Source organism: Rhinatrema bivittatum, chromosome 5 (assembly GCF_901001135.1).
Source record: "Rhinatrema bivittatum chromosome 5, aRhiBiv1.1, whole genome shotgun sequence".
Taxonomy (NCBI): domain Eukaryota; kingdom Metazoa; phylum Chordata; class Amphibia; order Gymnophiona; family Rhinatrematidae; genus Rhinatrema; species Rhinatrema bivittatum.
Window position 1 is genome coordinate 250,507,600 of NC_042619.1, and position 20,853 is coordinate 250,528,452.

Consider the following 20,853-nt stretch of genomic DNA (forward strand, 5'->3'; position numbering starts at 1 on the left):
GGCCTGGTTGCCCCGGTTGGGGCCACTCCATAAGACAAAGACGATCCGACACTCGAAAGTCATTAGTTACCTCCAGATAACGTATGAGAATGCGTTTCACATCCAGACGGCAAGGGTCATCCCCGCCAGGGCTTGCAATGTCCGCAGAAGAGAACGCAGGGAGCTCGACCGACTGATTGACATTGAAAGAAGACACGACCTTCGGTAAGAATGACGGGACCGTCTTGAGAGAGACCCGGAATCCGAAAAACGTAAGAAAGGCTCGCGGCAAGACAACGCTTGGATCTCAGACACCCATCTGGCGGAGCAAATAGAACCCAGAAATACCATCTTGAGCGTCAAAACTTGAGAGTGGAACGGCGAAGGGGCTCAAAGGAGCTGACAAGAGCGCCTGAAGGACCAAGTTCAAACTCCACGAGGGACAAGTAGGACGCAACGGTGGCTTCAAATGTTTGACCCCCTTTGAAGAAACGGACAATATCTCGGGTGAGACGCAACCGCGTGGCCGTCGAGGCTTCCAAAAGAGAACCAAGGGCAGACACCTGAACATGGAGTGAGCCAAAAGAGAGGACCTCGCTGGAGGAACGAGAGGAGAGTGAGACTGGGGTCGAACGTGTCGTACACCCGCTTCCACACAGACCAGCTTGAAAACCTTCCAGACCCGGACATAGACAAGGGAAGTAGAAGTTTTGCGGGCCCGCAAAATAGTGGAGATGACGTCCTCAGCGTATCCCCTCTGCCTTAGCCTTCGCCGTCCAAAAACCAAGCTGTAAGACAGAAGTGATCCGGCCTGGTCGAAAAATACAGGACCTTGACTGAGAAGGTGTGATGGCCTAAGCAAAGAGGACTGTCCGACGCCAGGTTGACTAGATCCGTGAACCACGGTCTGTGGGGCCACTCGGGAGCTACGAGAATGACCCGGCCTCTGTGAAGCTCTATCCGTCTGAGCACTTTCCCTATGAGGGGCCATGGAGGGAACACGTACAGCAGAACGTTGCTCGGCCATGGAAGGCCAGAGCATCCACTCCTTCCGAGCAGTGTTCCCGCCAGCGGCTGAAGAGCCGGGGAGCCTTGGCATTGTTCAGAGTTGCCATCAAGTCCAGGTGCGGGGGACCCCACCTGTCGATAATAAGGGAAATGGCATCGTCGGACAGCTCCCACTCGCCTGGGGTCCAGGCACTGACGACTTAAGAAGTCAGCTTGCACGTTCTCGTTGCCCGCTTTGTGGGAGGGCTGCGAGGCAGTCCAGGTGCCGCTCCGCCCACGCGAGAAGGCGACTTGCTTCAAGGGCCACCAGTCGACTCCTGGTGCCTCCTTGGCGATTGATGTATGCCACGGTGATAGAATTGTCTGAGAGCACCCGGACCGCCCATCGCCGAAGTAGAGGGAGAAATTCCTTGAGTGCTAGACGAACCGCCCGGGTCTCCGGGCGGTGGATGTGCCAGCGAGACTGGGCTGGGGACCAGTGTGCCTGCATGGTCTGAGACTGGCAAACCGCTCCCCAACCGGATAGGCTAGCATCCGTTGTGACTACCATCCACTGCAGGGTCCGAAGGGACATTCCACGGAGGAGGTGCTTGAGAGAAAGCCACCATTGTAATTCGCTGATGGTAGAGTCTGAAAGCGGGAGCTGCATCTGAAACTGCTCCGATACCAGCTGCCAACGAGCCAGCAAGGCTCTCTGTAAACAGTCGCATATGTGCAAATGCCCAGGGACCAGGTCGATTGTGGAAGCCATGGTCCCCAGGACCTGCAGATAATCCCACGCTGTGGGGAGAGGCATGGAGAGGAAGCCCTGGAGCTGATCCATCAACTTGAAAGCTCTCGAGTCCGGTAGAAAGACCTTGCTGACGCGGGTATCGAAGCGAGCCCCCAGGAACTCCAAGACTTGAGACGGATGGAGATTGCTTCTTGGAGAAGTTGACTATCCAGCCTAGGGATGAGAGGAGAGTGAATACGCGGTCCACCGCCTGGCGGTATTGGTTAATCCAGGCCAAGTCGGAGACCCTATCGTCCAAGTACGGGTGGACCAGGACACCGTCCTTCCGGAGGGCTGCCGCCACCACCACCATCACCTTGGTAACGTGCGTGGTGCCGTGGCAAGACCGAAGGGCAGGGCCCTGAACTGGAAGTGGACCCAAGATGTGGAACTGGAGGAACCTCTGATGTTCGGGACGGATCGGTATATGCAGGTATGCCTCCGTCAGATTGAGTGAGGCCAAGAATTCTCCGGGATGTACTGCCGCTATCACCGCCCGAAGAGTTTCCATCCAGAAATGGGGCACTTTGAGGGTTGACCCTCTTGATATCTAGGATGGGACGAAAGGAGTCGTCCTTTTTCGGGACCACGAAGTAGATTGAGTATTGGCCAGCGCCACGCTCTGCCACCGGAACCGGACAGATGGCCCCCAGCCTCTGATGTCTGAGAAGAGTCTGAGTCACCACGGCCCGCTCTCCGGTGGCCGCATGGAGACACCATATACAAGTCCTGGATGTCGCGAGCAAACTCTAAAGAGTAGCCTTTGTCTATTGTTTCGAGGACCCACTGGTCCGACGTGATCTTGGCCCATTCCTCCACGAACAGGGATGTAAGTTGGGAACGGAGGGATGGGCCGGCGGATTCTCATTGGGAGGCGGGCTTGGATGCAGGACGGTGGGTAGCTGCATCTCGAAAGGGCCGACGGCATCGAAAGGACTGGGGCCAAGACTGGGCCCGAGAAGAATTTCCCCTAGGGAAGGCACCCCTTGCTCTAGGGTTATAGCGGCGTTGGCCCCAGAAGCGGGTATTAGTAGGGAAGAAGGATCTAGCCTGTTTCGGGCAGTCCTCGGGCAACTTATGACCTTGTTCTCCCCCAAGGATTTAATAAGCTGGTCCAGACCTTCACCGAAAAGCAACTTACCCTTAAAGGGGAGAGTTCCCAGCTGTGCCTTAGAAGACGAATCAACCGCCCAGTGTCAGAGCCAGAGGAGCCATCTGGACGATACCGCCGAAGCCATCGCCTTCACCCGGAACAAGTCGTATAGGGCATCCGCCCCATACGATATGGCGCCTTCCAACCTGCTCTGCCTCTGCAGACGGGAGGTCTTGTGTGCTGAGTAATTGTTGGACCCACCTAAGGCTTGCCCGCTGCATGAGACTGCTGCAGATGGACGCCCGAACACCCAAGGCCAGGACTTCAAAAATGCGCTTGAGATGGAATTCCAGCTTACGATCTTGGTCATCCCGCAAGGCCGTAGCCCCCACGACCGGTATGGTGGTATGCTTAGTGACCGCCGTCACAGAGGAGTCTACCTTAGGCATTCTCAATAATTCTAAACACTTCTCCGGGAGGGGATAACGTTTTTCCATGGCCCTCCCAACCCGGAGGCCCGCCTCGGGGGCCTGCCATTCCCTGAGAAGCATTAATTTGTGCATGGGATGGAAGGGAAAAGAGCACGGCAGGGCCCTGAACCCCACCAGGACCGGGTCCAAGGAAGCTGGCATCGCTGCCGAGAATTCGTCACTGAGGGACAGTCAATTCCCAATTCCTGGGAGATGAAAGGGAGAAGAGGGCTCCAATTCCTCCCTGCGGAAGAGATGGAGAACTCGAGGGTCATCTCCCTCCGGGGGGGGGGGGGGGGAGCATCAGTCAAATCTGGGTCTTAGTCCAGATCCTGGGCAGGCAGGGGGGCCGCAGGAGCTGGTGGGGGAGACAGGGGGGAGGAGCCCCCTGAACAACCCGGACCCGGGTCGCCCCCTGCCCATCAGGAGCCGCAGGGGAGAGGGACAGATAGACGAGGAACCTTGGCCAGAGGGGGGGGGCGCTTCTTCCAGCAAACTTGCTAAATAGGATTTGCGCAGCAAAAGCACAAAATCAGTGGAAAAACGGGTCCTAACGCCCCCGGGGGGGTTCGGGGGTGGGGGGCTCAGGTGTCTGGGAGAGGAGAGTGTGTGGGGTTCTAATCGGAGGGGGGGGGTTGCCCCGAAAAAATTGGGTCAGGGGGCTTCAGGGAACTCCGATAAAGAAACCGGAGAAAAATCCAAAATGGCCACCATTCCCGCAGTTTGACGGCCTAGGAATGGCGGGGGGAAACGTTTGGGCGGCTTGGTCCGGGTCCCGGAGGGCATCGGGAACCTCGTAGGAACCTTTCTCCACCCCCCCCCCCCCCCCGGTAGGCAGGTGAGTAGAGCCCTTCCCGCGAAAGCCTGACCGAGGAATCCCCGCAGGCTAAACACATCTGAGATCGTGGCATGGCTGCTGGGTGGGGGAGGGGCAGCACTAAAATAAGCTGATCTGCCAGTGCTGAAGGAGCGGAGACACAGAATGAACTGTGCAACGCTCCCAATTCTTTCTCTCAAGCTGCAAAAGTAAGTAGGGAAGGCAGGAGCCTTCTGTTAATCCTGTCAGGGGACTCCTTTGGGTAAAATCCCCTTTATTTAGTCTTGGGTTTTCTTTTTACAATGGTCCCTGTCAGCATCTACAAAACCATGGATCCCGATGAAGGGATAGCAGTAACAGAAGAGATGGAGAGAGAGAGAGCTGAACAAGGGACGTGGACTGGCACCACCAATTTTCACCCCTGCAGCCGAGGACCACCGGGAAAAAAGGGAGCCTAGGCTATATAAAACGAGGGACCAAGCCCCCCTAGGCGCCCGCAAGAGTGAGAAGACAGGGACTGTCTCCTGTGAAGGATCCACAGAGTTTCACACTTTTTTTTTTTCTTTTTTTTAAACAATAACTCAGAAATACTTGCTTGATCCAAACACGATAGACACAGAAGGGAAAAACGCCCAGAAGGGACAAGCAGAAGTTAACAGGGAACCACAGGGTGAGCTGTTCCACCTGCTGGAGACAGACAAATATTGAAGGGCTACAGGGTAGGCTCTGTCCTGATATAGGATCCCCTTTCAGTTTTGGTCTGTCTCCACCTGCTGGAAAGGAGGCTCAACCCATGGTCTGGACTGATCCGGGTACGTACAGGGAACCACAGGAAGCTGTTCCACCTGCTGGAGACAGACAAATACTGAAGGACTACAGGATAGGCTCTGTCCTGATATAGGATACCCTTTCAGTTTTGGTCTGTCTCCACCTGCTGGAAAGGAGGCTCAACCCATGGTCTGGATTGATCCAAGTACGTACAAGGAACTGTCTTTTTTTTTTTTTTTTTTTAACTAAAGACTAATAACAGACTGCAGGATTTTGCACCTCCACCATCTGCTGGAGACAGAGAAATACTGAAATACTGACAGACTGGGGGTGGCACCTCAGGGTATTGGGCAGAGTCAGTCAAAACATCTCTGTCTCCATCCCCTGGTGGGGAGGCAAAACCCAGGAGTCTGGACTGATCCGGGTACGTATAGGGAATGAAGGAATACATTTAAAATCATTCAAACCTCAAAAAAGGCTGCAATTTTTACAAACATTCTTAACTTAGTAAATACCAACTGAATTACTTTAGACAGCTGACCTTTTCCTTCTAACTCCTAAATTTCTTACCTCTGCATTATAGGTCCCTTCACATCAGTCCAATCTCAACATCCAGGCATAGCCTAAGACAGTAACTTATTAAACAGGCCATGCGGGCACACAAGTGCATGTATGTAATATGCCAGCTTGTGCTAATGGACTTGGCCATTTTATAACACACGCATGATTATAAAATAGGCTGTATGCACGTACATGTGCGTGCAAATGCTGCCTCTACTGATTAAGTGGGGGGGGGGTTTTGGTACATATGCGCGCCAACACAATTACCAGTTTCCCCAGTTCGCTCAGATAAAGGATAGGACTTCCTAGCCCCCCCTAATTAACTAACCTACCTTTTACCCTGTTAGCCCCAATCCTTAAAACGCCGCTAACCTCTTTTAGTTTTTTTTGTTTCAAGACTTACATGCCCATCCATAGCAGAAGTAAAGTTACAGGGTAGGGGACACTGGCATGCATTTGTGGGTGCAAATACTTAAGTGCAGATTTCATTGAGAAATCTAGGAACACCCATGCCCCACCCAGACCATGCCTATGCCCCACCCCTGTTTTGCAAAACGTTTTGTGTGCATGTGCTGGGTGATATGCGTGAACTCGCACGCTTTTTAAAACCTGCGCAGCGTGCACTGGCTGATTTCTGAGCATATCTGCCAGCTTTGGTGCGTGTTGGGCTTTTAAAATTCCCCTTTAATTATTTTTGGATTTCCTATTCTGAGTATCTTTATTTTAGTAGAGTTCAACACTAACCTTTTCGGTTTCAACCAACACATTAATACCGTTAATTTCTATTAACTTCCAGGGTCAATCTCTGTCTCCTTATTTAGTAGAATTTCCAACTGTATATCATCTTGCATACAAATATCGTTCTATACCCAATGACCTAATAATACTCCTCAAGGGTTGCAAAAAAACCACTGAATAGAAGGGGAAAGTGACAACCCCTGTGGAGCCCCCACTCTCAATCTGCTTCACTTGGGCCAAAACACCACCTGATAAGATTTCCCCCTTAAAAATGAGGTAAGCCAATGCAATGCTTTTCCCTGGATACTAATCCCGTATCATCTCTGTATCAAAATAAAATGACTCACTAACTCAAAGGCTGATGTTAAATCTAGCAATGCCAACATTTCACCCCCCCCCCCACCATAACCTACACAACATATCTTCCATACCTTAAACCCTTCCAAAATCTCCCCTGGTATGAATCCAGTAATTCCCCATCCTCCAAATAATACGTTAACTGCCGAGTTACTGTTTTTCCTAAAAGCTTTACCAGGAAAGGAATGGAAACCACCAGGCGCTAGCTATTACAATTCTTACCATCAAGATTCACTTTCTTCAACAAGGGAGTCAGAATAGTTGGCATAATACCTTCCATTAAGGAAGTATTAATAACCTGTATATATATTTTAACCCTGAGTCTGGTAGGGTGTTCATCAAGCTTGCTGGGTAAGGATCTAAAATACAATAAGTAGAGCTAACCTGGAAAAGAAAATATTTAAGGTCAAAGAAACAGAGTGGTCCAAAACACTTCAAACATGCTCTGTAAGCAGTCTGCTTCAGGGGAAAACCACCAGCCTGCTCCAGCCCCACTCACCTTCTCAATTATTTTCTGGATCTCTTGCTGCAGAGGGCTCAGCCGCTTGCTGTTCTCCTGCAGCTGCCTCTGGAAGTAGGATTTCTGCTTTTCAGCAGCTTTAACCTGCTGCGCCATCTCAGCTACCTGCTTCTGCATGTCCTGGAAATCAGAGGTCATGGTCTTGTTTGTGGCCTCCACTGTAGACACTCGTAACTGGGCCTCCACTGCCAGTGAGAAACAAAAGAACTCGTGCTAGCAATCAAAGCCCCATGAAAATCCTCACCTTCCCCAAGAAACTGAGCTCCGCATGGACTCTCCCCATCTCCATGAAACCAAGCCCCCCCCCCCCCCCCCCACCACAACAGACCCTCATAAAAGAATCTAGATGACTCCTCTCCAGTAAAAACCCAAAGGTGAGACAGTTGGAAAGGAGAAGAATTCGTCCACCCTATCTTATTTGCACACGGTGCTTCCCAGCACTTACCTAGTTTGTTTTCCAGAGAATGGATTTTATTCTCTAGCTGTAAACGTCCATTTTCTGTCTGCTCCGTTTTTTCCAGCAGGTTTCTCACATTTATCAGTGTGCCATTATAAGGCAGCAGATCCTGCTGCTCTGCTGGTGCTTGCTGCACTGCTGGGACTGCAGGCCCTGATGTGGGAGGAAGGAGAGAAAGGTTTCCTGCAAGAGAGAAATGAGAGTTAAATGTGTTCCCTTTTGCCATCCAGTTAATGGAACACTATGCAGGAAATCTGTCCATCTGACACCCACATGGAATGCACCTTCCTGCTCTATCCACTTCCCTTCTATAGTAATCTGGGCCAGCTTGGTTTCTATAAAATTTGCAGAATTAAAGATGACTTTCACTGAAGCAAAAGGAAACAATTCCATCTCCATGTTCTCTGATGTCTGAAACACCCTCTTCAGCTCATCCCACGCACCATGTCTGCCGAGGCATTAAAACTGTACTATCAGCAGCACAGGGATTATGAGATTAGATGAGTGGCTAGATCTGATCACTCAATATGTCTGTTACTTCTGCACTTTGCCTCACACAGTCATTCCACCCCTGTAGGGACCAGCCAACTTGCAGTCTATAGGAGGACATTCACATTCCATGTTCAAATTTTAGGCTTCCCTTTACATACATATTCTTGCATATTTCTTTTTGGGCAGATGTGAAGGCACATGTCAGCATGAACGTGGTGTGAAACGAAAGTGGCTGTGTACTAAGGGGGAAAGTTGAGTAGAGCTCTTAGCATTCCTGGTTATAATCTGAATCTCCACCTACCACAGAGGCCATCCTCGGGGATGTGTTCACTGCTATTAACATCCAAGTTTTCCTGGTTGAACTGGAGAGTCCTGTAATAGCATACATACCGTGGCACCACCTTATTCACCAAAATCTTGACCTGTGACCAAAACATACAGATACCTGAGTGAAGGAATACTTGCAGCACTATTGTGGGTTTAGACATTTTACTAAAGGAAAATTGGTTCTTACCTAATTTTCATTTCTGTAGTACCACAGATCAGTCCAGATTCCTGGGTTTTGCCGCCCTGCCAGCAGATGGAGAAAGTTTTACTGATGCTGCTACTTTACCACATGTTCCACGTGCAGTTCCTCAGAATTAATCTGTACCCAAGCAAAAATTTGAACCACCAAAAATTTAGAAAACTTTAACACACTCTTCAACAATACTGTACTTCATGCTACAAGCAGACAACTCTCCCCTTCAACAGCATGGGCAGGTTCTGGACTGATCCGTGGTACTACAGGAACAAAAATTAGCAGAACCAATTTTTCCTTTCCCTATACGAACCCAGATCAGTCCAGACTCCTGGGATATACCAAAGTTCCTCAGGGTGGGACCTGGAGAGTCCCGCTCACAGAACACTTTCAACCAAAAGATGGGGAACCCATATCTCCCAACATCTTGGCGATAGTGCCTTGCAAAAGTATGTAGCCTCTTCTCAGTCACAGATCTTAAGAGGAAGCATCTTCCTCCTCTCCTCCCGCCTCCCTCCCTCAGCCCCCCTTTCTTTCCTCCTCCCCTCCGAATAGCTCCCTCTGCCACTTAACCACTGCATATATATTTATATATTCCTTGTATATAATCCTCGACATTTTTAACCTGTTGCATATAACCCTTTTTGTTTTTTGTTTTTTTTACAATCACTTATAAATTCCTCTGTATAATGAAACCTTCATACTCTTTCACCCCTACCCCTCTCTGGTACCCCTCTTATCTCTACCTATCTCTGTCTCCTTCCACTTCTTAGCTTTCTTGTAACTTTGCTTTCTGCTTCTGGGTTAAGTAACCCAAGTTCTATGTAAACCGATGTGATATGTTTTATGAATGTCGGTACAGAAAAGCTCTAAATAATTAAAATAAATAAATAAAATGTAGCGACTTCCCAGTCACTGTCCTGAAAATCTGAGGAGAAATAAGCTGAGCTTCCACCCACGAGGCCACCTGAGAACGCGTAGAATGAGCACGCAAACCCTCCGGAACCGGACGACCACTAGTAATGTAAGCGGAACCAAAAGCCTCCTTAAGCCACTGTGCAATAGTAGTCTTTGATGCTTTGAAACTTCTATTCAGACTGCTCCACGGGACAAAAAGGTGATATGACCTCCTGAAGTCATTAGTTACCTTGAGATACCTTAACAAAGCTCTCCTCACATCTAACAACTAGAGCTCCCTCATATGAGGAGCAGAGGCATCCACCTCCGGAAAAGCTGAGAGCTCTACTGTTTGATTCAAGTGAAACGCCAATACTTTAGGTAAAAAGGAAGGTACTGTCCTCAACAACACCCCCGAGTTCAAAATCTGAAAGAATGGATCACAGCAAGACAAAGTTTGCAACTCAGATATTCTCCTAGCCGAACATTCAGCCACCAGAAAGACAACATTAAGAGTCAAATCCTTAAGTGTCGCCCTTTGGAGCAGTTCAAAGGGAATCTCACACAAACCTCTGAGGACAAGATTAAGATTCCAGGATGAATAAATCCTCCGTATCAGCGGACGTAAATTCTTTGTCTCTTTAAGGAACCAAATAACATCTGGATGGGTAGAAATAGTACAGCCTTCTATTTTGCCACAAAGACAACCCAGAGCTGCCACCTGGACTTTAAGAGAGCTGAAAGACAACCTTTTGGCCAGACCTTCTTGAAGAAAAGACAAAATGTTAGTGCTTGGATTGGATGTTTGAGGTAGTTGTGGATGGATCCTTGGGCCGGTGGCAGATGACCACGCCCCTGGGGGAAGATCCCGAGAGGGACCACAGGTCAGGCTCAGAGTATGGAGACAGACACACACTAGTTCTTTTATTAAACAGTATGTTGAACCACCAGAGGTGGCAGTAGTGAGCTGGAAGTGCCCAGCAGGGCTGTAGTCCCTCAGGTACTGGAACAGCGATCCTGGATAACTGAGCTGTAGATAAACTGAATTTAGTGAGTAGGCAGGGTATGCAGAGTTCAGGAACAGAGCCTTGATGGTAACACTCACACAATAGTCTCTAGAAGTAGTCCAGGTGTTGGAATAGGTTAGGTCCTCGAGGAGCGAGTACCTGGTTCCAGAGAAAGCTCTGAGAGAGAGAAGATAACTCACTGATGTAGTAGGCAGCAATGACTTCCAGGCAGAAAGGGTATTCAGCAACCAGTCCGGGAACATGGGCCCTCGAGGAGCGAGTGCCGGTTCCTGACTGTGACCTGAAAAACAAAGAGAAAGCGAAGCCCCCGAGGAGCGGATACCCCTGGTAAATCCAAGGAGGCAGAGTAGCTTAGGTAGAGTAACCCTTGCTAACTCGATTAGTTAGCAATTTCTAAGACCTTATATATCCGGTACTGATTATATCATCTCAGGGGGACGCCCATGAGGCTCCCAAGAGTTTTCTTCGGGGCCAAAACCTTCCCACTTTAGAAGGTATTCAAAAGTATTGCCTCTCTTACAAACATCCAGGACCTCTTCAACTTTGAATTCTAAGTTGTCTTCTGCACTGATGACAGGTGGATCTTGAGGTTTGGAAGAAAATTCGCTGAGTATGAGTGGTTTCAGAAGTGAAACGTGGAAAGCATTATGGATGTTGAGACCAGGTGGTAGTTTCAGACAGTAGGAGACTTTGCCAATACATTGAAGGACTGAGAATGGTCCCACGAGGCGAGGAGAAAACCGAGAGGAGGGTAGCTTAAGTCTGAGGTGCTTGGTTGACAACCAGACCTTTTCTCCTGGTTTGAAGACTGGGGCTTGCAAATGGTGCGCATCGTAGTACTTCTTAGCACAGTCACTCACTTTGATCAGCATGTCCTTTGTCCGAACCCACAGTTTATGGATATCATCAGCAGTGGATTGAGTTGCTGGGAACATCACTGAGCGTTTCAGTGGAGGTGGCAGTGTTGGAGAACGTCCATAAACCACTTCAAAAAGTGATAGTCCAGTAGATGTTGCTGGATGAGAGTTGATGGCAAATTCAGCCTATGGAAGAAATTCGGTCCAGTTGTTCTGTCGTGACGTGACATAGGCTCGCATGAACTGCTTCATGGTACGATTCATCCGCTCCGTTTGGCCATTTGACTGCGGATGGTAGGCTGAAGTAGAGTCTAGAATGATGTCGAACAACTTGCACAAGGCCTTCCAGAATCGTGCCGTGAATTGGGACCCACGGTCAGATATGATGTGAGAAGGTAGTCTATGGAGGCGGAATATGTGCTTTATGAAGAGCTTTGCAAGCTCCAAGGCTGAGGGTAGGCCAGGGAGCGCCACAAAGTGTGCCATCTTGCTAAATCGATCCACAGTCACCTAGATGGTATTCATTCCTCCGGAAGAAGGTAAATCGACTACAAAGTCAGTAGCGATGTGCGACCAGGGCTGATCCAGAACTGGCAGTGTTGCATCTGACCCCACGGTTGTCCAGAAGCAGGTTTGTTCTTAGCACAATTGGTGCAGGATGCCACGTAGGAATAGGTATCCTTTTTGATAGTAGGCCTTAAAGCCTTCAAGCTGGTGGGTTGGGACCAATTCTTGATACTTTCAAGCTTGTGAGGGTCCATTTGGAAGCCTTCTTTTGACACGATGTAGCCTAGAAAAGGCACTGAGTCTTTGTGGAATTCACACTTAGAGAGTTTGGCGTACAGCCGGTGTTCATGAAGACGGTAGAGTACTTGCTGGACGTCTGTAATGTGGTGTCCAAATCCTGGGAGAAGATGAGTATATCGTCTAGGTAGACCACAACGTTCTTATACAGCAGATCCCGCAAGATGTCATTCATCATATTTTGGAAAATGGCGGGTGCACTGCACAACCCGAACGGCATTACTAGATACTCGAAGTGGCCGTCTCACGTATTGAAAGCTGCTTTCCATTCATCGCCGCTCCGAATGCGAATGAGGTTGTAGGCCCCCTTCAGGTCAAGCTTTGAAAATATCTTGGCCCCTTGCAGCCGGTCAAACAGCTCGATAATCGATACATGGGCCTAGGGTACCGTCCTTCTTCTCCACAAAAAAAAAAAAAGCCTGCGCCGGCTGGCGACTTTGATGGTCAGATAAAGCCCTTCTGGAGATTTTCTTCAATGTATTCCGACATTGCTTTATTCTTAAGAGCTGAAAGAGAGTACACTCTTCCCTTCGGTGGCTCAGTGTTGGGCTTCAGTCTTATGGCACAGTCATAGGGCCTATGTGGAGGAAGAATGTCAGCTGCTTCTTTGGAGAATACATCCCTGAAGGATGCATATTGGGGAGGCAGCCCTGGCATCACTGGAGTCGTAGGCATGCACAAGATAGGTGAAATCTCCTGAAGACACCTCCCATGACATTCTGGGCCCCAGCGGGAGAGCTCCAAGGCTGCCCAGTCAAATTGGGGTTGGTGCACTTGTAACCAGGGTAACCCCAGGACGATAGGGTGCATGGCCTTTTCCAATACAAAGGAGAGAGATTCTGTATGGAGAGCTCCGGTGCGGAGAGTAACTGAAACGGTTTTGGCAAGTCACGTCTTCCGGTAAGGGTTCTCCACAAATTTAGGATAACAGTAGTGGATGAGGGAGATCTTCAAATATTCCACTAGTCGTCTGAGAATGAAGTTGCCTCCTGCCCCTGAGTACACCAGGGCAGGGGTCTGAACCGTGATTGGTCCGTAGATCAAAGAGACTGGAAGAGAAAGCGGAGGAGAAGTTGCAGTATGGCCTAAGAACGGTCCTTCTGCAGGACTTAGGCCCTGTCCGATCTCCGGACAAATGGGGCATGCAGAGCCATCATGGCCGGACTTGACCACAGTACATGCAGAGGCCGCGCTTCTTCCGAATTCTTCTCTCTTTGAAAGTAAAATGTCCATGACCAAGTTGCATCGATTCATCTTTATCCACAGCAGGAATTACTGGAACCATCCGAGGTGCAGATATAGAATTAGCCTGTTCCAACCCAGGTAACACCTTAGGCCAGAGTTCCTTCACCTTGGATAGTCGTCTTTTTGGTGACCGCCAAAATTGCAGCATAGACTTTAGTAAGGGCAAAAAGTTCTAACGTCTGTTCCGACAATGGATAAAGCTTCGCCATGGCCATTCCCACCTGTAAGCTGGAATCGGGAGCTCCCCACTCTGCTTCCACCAGCTTCCTTACCGATTTATGATATGGCAAGCCTATCGGGGATCCCGCATCCCATCCAGGACCGGATCCGCACCCTCCAAATCAGAGTCCTCATGGAGAATTTTAACCCAAGCACCTGAATCGCCTGAGGAAGTAAGGCATCTAGCTCTTCCTTCCTAAAAAGACGGACAACCTTTGGGTCATCCCCTTCAGGAACTGGGATTCCCTCTGGTCCACCCCCCTGACCCATACCTCCTGCCACTGGTAAATCCAGGCCAGGAGGCCTCCCTGTCCCAACTGGGTCATCGTCAGAATCATCCAACTCATCTCTACCTGACCCTGATCCCAAAAGAGGACCCAACAATCTGGTCAGAGGAAACATGTTTTCTAATAGAACGATCCTGCCTTGGCTCTACAGCACACCCTTCAGGTGACTGGGACTGAGAATCCACACCAGCACAAGCTGCCTGCTGCTTGGCAAGATAAGCCTCATGTAGCAGCAACACAAAATCCGCTGAAAACCGTGCTGATATCCCAGCCCCCGCCGGATAGGAGCTAGGGACGACAGGTATGAGCCCCTCTACCAAGTCTGAATCCCCTGGTCGCGCTTGGAGACAAAACGGGCCGGAGACAAACTTGGGGGAACATCTCCCTCCCCGATGGTGCGGGAATGGCTGAAAGCAAATCCAAAATAGTCGCCGTTCCTGCGCTGAGCGGGAAGGGTTTGGCACCCCAGCTCAAACCCCAGAGCAACGCAGGAGTGGGAGCAGTGGTCCTCCAACACTTTTTCATGCTTGCTGGGCCCTCAGAGGTACCCTCCCCGCCCTCAGAACATCCAGTGCACAAACCAAGCAGGTTGAGACGCAACCGCACCGAGCTGCATGCACAGCAAGCTGGCCCGCGGCCCATCGCGATCATGGAGAAAGCTGCCTGAGAGCACAAAAGGGGGAAAAAAACCTACCTCAGCACAAGATTAGCCCCAAATATAAAAAATAAACACACCAGCCATCAAAGCAATAAGGAGGAAGCTGCCCGCACAGCAGAGCTGTGTTACTGCCTTAAGCTCTTTTTTTTTAAACTTATTCCTCTCCCCAAAACTGGGAAACAGAGGCTTCAAAGAGGAGTAGACTGCCTCAGAATAAAAGAATATCCTGAGCTTGCAGCCGCTTCAGCAGCCTTGTGAAGGGGAGGGATCTGGACAATCAGATTTACACCCCACGGGAGCACGGACCGAGCACACAAAAGAGTCACCAACCCTCAGTTTGTCCACCTCAACCGGACAGGGAAGAACCCACTAGGATTCAAACACACACACACACACACACCCCCGGAGGAAGGCTAAAAAAGAAAAAATTGTCCAGACTGCAGAACTGCAGGTTTTGCACCATCTACCATCTGCTGGAGACAGAAATACTGAGGAACTGCAGGTGGCACTCATGGTAAAGTAGCAGCGTCAGTAAAATTTTCTCTGTCTCCATCTACTGGCAGGGAGGCAAAACCCAGGAGTCTGGACTGTTCTGGGTACTTACAGGGAATTATGTTTTTTTACTAAAGATGCTGCACCAGTGCAGCATCTTTAGTGAGTTATGAATCCCTCAGCACTCTATAACATCATATATTCTCCCCAAAGAGTTGGAACTCCACCACACAGAGACAAGGCTAGTGACCCCACAGCCAGGTGGATTTTCAGGATGTCTGCAATGAACATACATAAGATACATTTGTATATCCTGGGTCTCCAATGTATGCAAAAGTATTTCACGTGTATTCATTGTGGGGCCACCAGGAGATGTTTGGGAAGCTCTGATCAAACATACACAAATTTACCTGCTGAACCAAAGTTAGAACATACAGCTTTCTGCTTCCAACAAGACAGAATTCAATAGTGGCTTCCTCAGGGCATCAGTGAGAGTCGGGGGGACTTGAAGTGTTAGAAACGGATGAATAAAGGAAGAAATAGCAAGTGGGGCAATAGCTGTGGAGTTTTTGTGCAGCAGATTATCCAGGCAGCAGGATTTATGAGCTATGCAGTACCTGCTCTGTAGAGAGGTGTAGCCCCAACGTAAGGAAGAGTTTTTCCAGATCCCGTCTCTGAATGTAACCACAAAAATTCTGGTCAAAGTAGACAAAGCCTAGAAGAGCTTCCAAGGGGAGGACTGCGGTTGGTGAGGAGTCTTTCTCCTGTAAAATAAAGCCACCCCAAAAACACAAGAACATACATTATCATATATGTTTTTGCAATGGGCAGGATATTCTTCAAGGTTGGGTTCACACATAATACATGAAGATGCTAATCTGATCCAAAGCACCAACTTGACAAGACAGCTTTCAAAACCAGCACCCGTCTCAGTAAACACTCAGCCAGAGCTCTCCATCACCAAGCTGCAGATCAAGCAAGAGGCCACATAACAGACTAACAAGCTACAGAATACATTGTACAGAAGATGCTGTATCAAAAGGATTAAGAAACTCACTGACCATCTCATGATGAGAAGAAATCTCCATTTCTGACTGATTTGAAGCATTCGACTTCAGCTCAGCATCTTCCAGTTTACAGCCTGAAATGAAACAAGGCTATTTTTTAACTGGATGACTTTTGAGAAGAGTTGGTATATCTCTAGCAATATTAAATCTACTTCATTAACCCTTCACACACCAGGAACCGAAAACAATGATAGAAGACTCCAAGTAAGCAGTAAAAATACAAGATGCTCAACAGTCATGAATCGGAGAAAATGATAGAAATTTACAGAATAAAGTTCAGGTTCTATTATTTATTTATTTAATTTATAACATTTTTCTGCCATTTCTGGAGATAGAAAATGGCTCTTTTCAGCTGTCTAATCCTTGAAAGAACACTCCATGGGTAATGCTCTGAAAAACTGAACTGCATTTTAGTAATATTTGCCCTAGCTGTCCTCTGGTAAAATAAGCATACCAAAGCCATCCTGTTCTTCCTCCTCTTCCAAGTGCAAGACATCATCATCGAGGCTCAACATGCAGAGCTCGTCAGCGGAATCTGTGGTGGTGACTCTCTCTCTGGGTGGGGCCTCCTTCTTGGAGGCTACATTGCCATTGTCTGTCTTCAGCACCGACGACTCCATGCTCTCCACCGTCTCCAGCTGAGGGGGTGGGGGAGAGGAAAGAGAACGTGAGATGCCTCCTGGCATGACTGGAACATGAGCCATGGGACACTGCCCAGCATGACTGAAGCAATGGCTAACGGGTGCTGCTGACATTAATCACCTAAGCAAAGCTTACATCAATTTTGGGCACAACCATTATATGGTGCTATCATCTAATGTTTACCCATAATGCCTCTCTCAAGCGATGGCAATTTATGGTATCAAAGTGTCCTTGTTTATTTGGTTGGGGTTTTATTTTAATAATATGCTCCTACTTTGGGGAAGATTATATGTAACAAAACACTGCATAGGTCAGAACAGTCATTCAATTCCTGAAACCCTTATTTTATCTAAAGTACAAAATATAAACTGTGTCAGAATGTCGTATTGTACAGACCTTGCTTTTCTAGAAGAAATAGGCCATGGGAGTCCGCCATCTTTGAGGCAACCTGTTACAAACCTTGTCTGATTGTAGAAACTTACAGGCCGATACAGTACGGTGCGCTCCGGTGGAACGCACTGTTATCCCAGGTTTGGATGCGCAATTTTGACGCGCTAGCTTTACCCCTTATACAGTAAGGGGTAATAGCGCGTCAAAAACGCGTGTCCAAACCTCCCCCCCCCCCGAAACTAATAGCACCCACAACATGCAAATGCATGTTGATGGCCCTATTAGTTATTCCCGCGTGATACAGAAAATAAAATGTGCAGCCAAGCCGCACATTTTACTTTCAGAAATTAGCGCCTATCCAAAGGTAGGCGTTAATTTCTGCCGGCGCCAGGGAAGTGTACAGAAAAGCAGAAAAAACTGCTTTTCTGTACACCCTCCGACTTAATATCATGGCGATATTAAGTCGGAGGCCCCAAAAATTAAAAAAAAGTAAAAAATTAAAAAAAAAAAAATCGGCCTGCGGCCCGTAAGACGGACACTCAATTATGCCGGCATCCGTTTTCCGAACCCGTGGCTGTCAGCGGGTTTGAGAACCGATGCCGCTCCTGACAAAAAGGAGGTGCTAGGGACGCGCTAGTGTCCCTAGCGCCTTTTACCGCGGGCCCTAATTTACATAGGCCACTCTCCTGAATTTCACGCCCAGGAGAGTGGCCTGTGCGCGTGCAGGGAGAGCGGGCACTCGCCAGCTCTCCTGCGCATTTTTCTGTATCAGCCTGTCAGTGCTTGAACAAATCAATATTCATGCATACCTTATATTTTCTTAGATAAAACTAGTGTTGTTGCCAAGTTAGTTCACTCGAGCATGTAAATAAAGATTAACAAACAAAAATGATAGAGTGATTGCCTTGTTATTGAACTAACAATATATTTCCTGACTAGCTTTCGGGAGTTAGCACTTCCTTCCTAATGCCCAAACAAGGATTTAGGTTTTTTGTACCTCACGATCAGAAATAGTTGCACTGCTTCTCTGTCACCTTATCACTGTAACACAGAGGTTCCGAAACTATGGCCAGAGGGCTGGATGTGGCCCTTGGCTGAATTCCATCTGGCCCATAGCAGTAAAGACAGAAGAAGCTTGATTTGGCCTGCAGTAATAGTGACAGGATTACAGTCCACTACTTCCACAAACTCAGCTAGATACTTGAAATCAGAAGTACAAGTGACAGCATTTCACAGCAGCATGGGCAGGGCATGACCACCACTGATCGGCTGCATCATATCATACATTGCTGATATTTGTGCTGCTTGGGCCAAAGACAGGGAAGAGAGGCTGCAGCACAGCCATAAGGAGTTTTTAGTCACTGTGGTGGAAGGTGCAGGTTATAGGGAAGAAGGCAATGGTGAACCAATCTGTGAATTCTGTGGGGTTGCCAGGGAAAGCCAGACAAGAATGGGGGTTCCCAATCGCACCACCTTCTCTTAGGAGCTGTTGAGGAGGGAGGCATGGACACCACTCCCCTAAGGATGCAAGCTTTGGAGGCACTGAGAGCAGAAATCCTCTTTATTATAAACCAAATATTAAGACAGAGTATCTCTCTGATGGATTAGGGTCTCCAGGGAGTTATTTGTTCATACCACGAACAAGGCACATTGCAAGAGAGGAGGGAATGAGTGCATGGGGGGTGTGAGTGAGAGATTGTGAACTACACACAAACACATCATTCTGCCATCCATCCGCCTGTCTCCCCACCCCCTGGGTGGGTAGATACTGGGGCAGGAGGCAAGGCTGCTGGGGTTGCTAAATTTGGAGAAATCTATAATTATTATTACGGACGCTATCTGCCAAACCCGTACATCCCTGAGAATCTTGATGCCTGCCTTCCCTTTTCCCCAGCATTTCAAATCACTGAAAGGGTCAGCTATGGGCCCCTGCCCCCCCCCCCCAAAAAAAAAAACCCCTTCTAAGCAAATTCCATAGGATGTCCCTCCCTACCTCCCTACTGGCTCAGCAAACTCTAAGGAGGCCCTCCTGGCCCTCTCAGTGATTTGAAATATCCTATGTGGCCCTTCTCTTGAAACGTTTGACCCCTACTCTAACACATCAAACCCCCCCTCTTCTCCTTCACATTACCCTTATCTTTTATAATTCACTTACATTTTTTGGCAATGCCTTTTGTTCATTCTGCTCAGACCTGTGCAAGTGCATGCAAACTTCTAAAAACTACTCAAGAAATGTCTTAAGTTAGTTCAATACAAAGATAATTGCCATGTTTTGGTTTTTTTTGTTTGTTTGTTAAGCTTTAATTCCAGGAACTGGCAAGACATCTTTCTTTCCCAAACTTTCTTGCCAATAAGGCCTCATGAACTGGAGCAAATCCCTACTTCTCAATAGTATTGCTCTAGGTCTTGAGGTTATGGGTAAAAATACAGAAGAACATAAGAAAATGCCACACTGGGTCAGACCAAGGGTCCATCAAGCCCAGCATCCTGTTTCCAACAGTGGCCAATCCAGACCATAAGAACCTGGCAAGTACCCAAAAAAAGTCTATTCCATGTTACCATTGCTAATGGCAGTGGCTATTCTCTAAGTGAACTTAATAGCAGGTAATGGACTTCTCCTCCAAGAACTTATCCAATCCTTTTTTTAAACACAGCTACACTAACTGCACTAACCACATCCTCTGGCAACAAATTCCAGAGTTTAATTGTGCGTTGAGTTAAAAAGAACTTTCTCCGATTAGTTTTAAATGTGCCCCATGCTAACTTCATGGAGTGCCCCCTAGTCTTTCTACTATCCGAAAGAGTAAATAACCGATTCACATCTACCCGTTCTAGACCTCTAGACCTACTGGGATAGTCATCTTCTTAATGACTGATGAGACTATCGCATCCACCTTTGGCAGCCTCAAGGTCTCTTTCGTCAACAGGTACAACGTCGCTATTCCCTACTGACCTTCAAGCCGGCCTCTGGAGAATCCCACTCCCAGTTCACCAGTTTTTTTCACCTTCTTGGACAATGGAAAAGCCTTCGGCGGACCCCGCAGTCCAACCAGAACCAGGTCCATGCCCTCTTTATCAGAATCCTCCTGGATAACCTTGATCTCAACTCTTCCTTCCAGAACAACTGGACAACCCTTGGGTCATCTCCTTCCATAACCGGTATCTCATCCAGATCACCCACATCCTTACTTGTCCACGGGTCACCAATTGAATCACCCTCAGCAAGGTCCTCTCTTGGATCACCTCCCATCACTTGCGGATCATCTGAATCCTGTAAAACCTCAGTATCATTATTCCTCCCACAAGGGATGCACCAGCCCCAGGTGACAAAGCAAGGCTCCTGATCCCCCAGCCGTGGTCAACTTGGGCTTCTTTGAGGAACTTAGTGGCTTTAAGGGACACTGCAGCTTCCCCCCTGCTTCCAGCCTGGCTAAATAGGCTTTGTGTAGAAGCAGAACAAAGTCTGCTGAAAATTCCTTTGGATCCACACCTGGTTCTTCATCCAGATCCCCCCCCCCCTCCCCACCTTCAAAATAGTCCCCCGATGACTGCAACATCGGGGAAAGCGGAGGAGGGGAATCCCCGGACCCTGCAGGTGCTGCTGCTTGTATGCGTCTCAGCAAAAACTGCTGCAATCTCAGTCCCACCAGGAGCATCTGTCAAGGGCCCTGCCGATCAAGTGACCCTCCGTCTCTCTGCAACCTCCAAGAAGGTT

General features: G+C 48.5%; 1 protein-coding gene across 3 annotated transcripts in view; it reads right to left on the reverse strand.

Moving 5' to 3' along the window:
* The window catches only part of CCAR2 (cell cycle and apoptosis regulator 2), a 100,499-nt gene that overhangs the window by 13,011 nt on the left and 66,635 nt on the right, over positions 1-20,853 (reverse strand). For all 3 annotated transcript variants that reach the window (XM_029603782.1, XM_029603785.1, XM_029603783.1), the window contains exons 15-20: positions 16,561-16,744; positions 16,101-16,180; positions 15,657-15,803; positions 8,334-8,454; positions 7,529-7,723; positions 7,063-7,268 (exon numbers count right to left, since the gene is read on the reverse strand). In XM_029603782.1, coding sequence (XP_029459642.1) covers positions 7,063-7,268; positions 7,529-7,723; positions 8,334-8,454; positions 15,657-15,803; positions 16,101-16,180; positions 16,561-16,744 — 933 coding nt within the window. The remainder of the gene's footprint in view (positions 1-7,062; positions 7,269-7,528; positions 7,724-8,333; positions 8,455-15,656; positions 15,804-16,100; positions 16,181-16,560; positions 16,745-20,853) is intronic.